General features: G+C 42.2%; 1 protein-coding gene across 1 annotated transcript in view; it reads right to left on the bottom strand.

The window, feature by feature from the left end:
- Positions 1–2,500, bottom strand: part of si:ch73-344o19.1 (uncharacterized) — a 4,313-nt gene that overhangs the window by 218 nt on the left and 1,595 nt on the right. The window contains exons 3-6 of the mRNA XM_060873353.1: positions 2,243–2,383; positions 1,783–2,031; positions 1,533–1,693; positions 1–487 (exon numbers count right to left, since the gene is read on the bottom strand). The exon at positions 1–487 is cut by the window's left edge and continues 218 nt beyond it. Coding sequence (XP_060729336.1) covers positions 443–487; positions 1,533–1,693; positions 1,783–2,031; positions 2,243–2,383 — 596 coding nt within the window. The 3' untranslated portion in view covers positions 1–442. The remainder of the gene's footprint in view (positions 488–1,532; positions 1,694–1,782; positions 2,032–2,242; positions 2,384–2,500) is intronic.

Below are 2,500 nucleotides of genomic sequence, written 5' to 3'. Positions count from 1 at the left end.
GAACAAAAACATTAATGCTACGATATCTTAAAACTTAAAATTTTAAGTATTCACAAAAAAATAAAGTCTAAAATCTAAAAATGTAATTCGCTGCTAAATCTGATAGTAATTCAATAGTACTTACAAAGTATCAGTACTTAGTTACAGCCCACTTTCGCACATAAAGCTGTTTGCTATTGAGATGTTAAACTACTGACTTTGATTCATCTCCTGTTCAGATTTGAAGAGAACAAACAAAAAAAAAGATCATAATGACTAGAGATTTCCACCATCATCACTTAACAGACACGTTTCGGTAAGAAATCGGGCGAAAACAAGCAACAAAGTCTCTGTAACGGTGATGTTTGTTCAGTCTTATGTTCTGCATATAATGTTCAAGCTGGTTTGGTTCCCATGATGTGTCACCATAAGCAGTTCCATCAGCCTGGTTTCAGGACCCTCGTTAATATGAATATCTTGACAACGGCGTATCCTCTAATAGATCATCCTGTAGGAAATAATTAATAGTAATCATAAAGATTTGGTAATAATAAAAAAAAAAATAATAATAATATGGTATTATTACCAGGAGAACACTCAGATCAGAACATCACAACAACACACGAAACCTCACCGTGGCTCTAAGCGGTCGTCGTTACCTGCTTTTGTTGCTAACGAGACTCCAAAAGTCTCGAGACGGGATTACAGCAGTTGGTTCATGGAGGAAATTTCCTGGCACACTCTGCATCTGATACAGAATGCCAGCACGATCCATGTTTTCACTATCCATGCCATGTTATCCTACATTATCCCATTGCTGTATTCCCTCCACTTTCCTCCTGGTGTTGATTACAAAGCCAACCACAGACCTGACTCAAGATAAACGTCAAGTCAAATCACTCTCTCTCTCACTCATTCATCTTCTACCGCTTATCCGAACTACCTCGGGTCACGGGGAGCCTGTGCCTATCTCAGGCGTCATCAGGCATCAAGGCAGGATACACCCTGGACGGAGTGCCAACCCATCGCAGGGCACACACACACTCTCATTCACTCACGCAATCACACACTAGGGACAATTTTTCCAGAGATGCCAATCAACCTACCATGCATGTCTTTGGACCGGGGGAGGAAACCGGAGTACCCGGAGGAAACCCCCGAGGCACGGGGAGAACATGCAAACTCCACACACACAAGGCGGAGGCGGGAATCAAACCCCCAACCCTGAAGGTGTGAGGCGAACGTGCTAACCACTAAGCCACCGTGACCCCCAAGTCAAATCATCTATCCACAAATCATCTGGCTTGATTTGACCCCCATCCCTCATCATACAAGGATACATCAAGTCTCTTCTCTGTTCTGGCACCAAGATGGAGGAATTATCTTCTCATGGATGTCTTGTAACAAAGTATGAAGACCCACCTCTTTAATAAACACCCAAATTCTTGATTTGTACTTTTTTTAAACTGGGACCTAGTGCAAGTATATATATATATATAAAAAAAAATCTTTACGCTGCTATAACTGATTAAAGCATTGTAACGGAGGCTCACCATGGGAAGGTCTTGCAGTCTGTGGAATTCAGGATGACCGCTTTGTTGGCGAAATTTAAGGAAGAGTATGATGGAGAGCAGAGCGGTGCTAATGATGAAGATGGAGATCAGGCCGGCAAGCAAAGGATCCAATGGTGAAGGAGACAGCGCTTTGTCTGAGTCTGAATTGGTGGAAATGGAAACAGCATGGAGTGTGATGCATGCTAAAGGGAATACTCGACTATAACACTAGGATTATGTCTCCACATACCTTCATCTCCGACATCTAGTTCTGATGGTCCGTCCTGGTTCTCTTTCTCCAAAGAAGCAGATCCGGTGATCAAGTCTTTCAGAGAAGAAAGTGGAATAGAAGGTGGAATTGTTGAGATCGTCTCAGAGGTGGTGGATTGAGAAGAGTTTTGATGTTCTTCACTGAGCTTGTTAGATGAAGGGATGGATGATCCTGGTGTCATGGTGGTGCTCCTCAGTGGAATGATTTGAGGAGGGATATATAAATAACCTAGATACAAATGGAGAAAAAAAAAATCAGACTTGTATCAAGGAATGAACATTGATCCATAACATCTTGTTTCAATTGGGGTTTAAATATAACAAGACACAGAGGCCAAAATTCCCAGTCATTCCTCAGCGTGGAGAAGATCAGATAATGTAAAGTCAGTGAAGCCCAAACAGAAAAGACGACCTGGCAGATGAATATAAAAGAATGATACCTTCTGTTGCATCTGTTGACATCTTAGGACTAGCGACGCTTTCTCGAGGCCAAACAATGTCCGTCCTGATGGTAGCGTCTGCGTCGGGCTCTTTAGAAGCAGCGATCTTTGCGTAAGCTTGAGTCGAGGAGGTGGATGCGTCTAGAGAGAATAAAATTTGGAAGCAGTTCCCTATTAGAAAGGTGTGATTCTGCAAAGCAAACTGATTTCAAAGCATCATCATATCATACGTTGTAAGATGAGAACCTCTTACATCAC

This window comes from Tachysurus vachellii, chromosome 7 (genome assembly GCF_030014155.1).
Source record: "Tachysurus vachellii isolate PV-2020 chromosome 7, HZAU_Pvac_v1, whole genome shotgun sequence".
Classification (NCBI taxonomy): Eukaryota; Metazoa; Chordata; class Actinopteri; order Siluriformes; family Bagridae; genus Tachysurus; species Tachysurus vachellii.
This window is presented reverse-complemented; position numbering and strand designations above follow the sequence as displayed.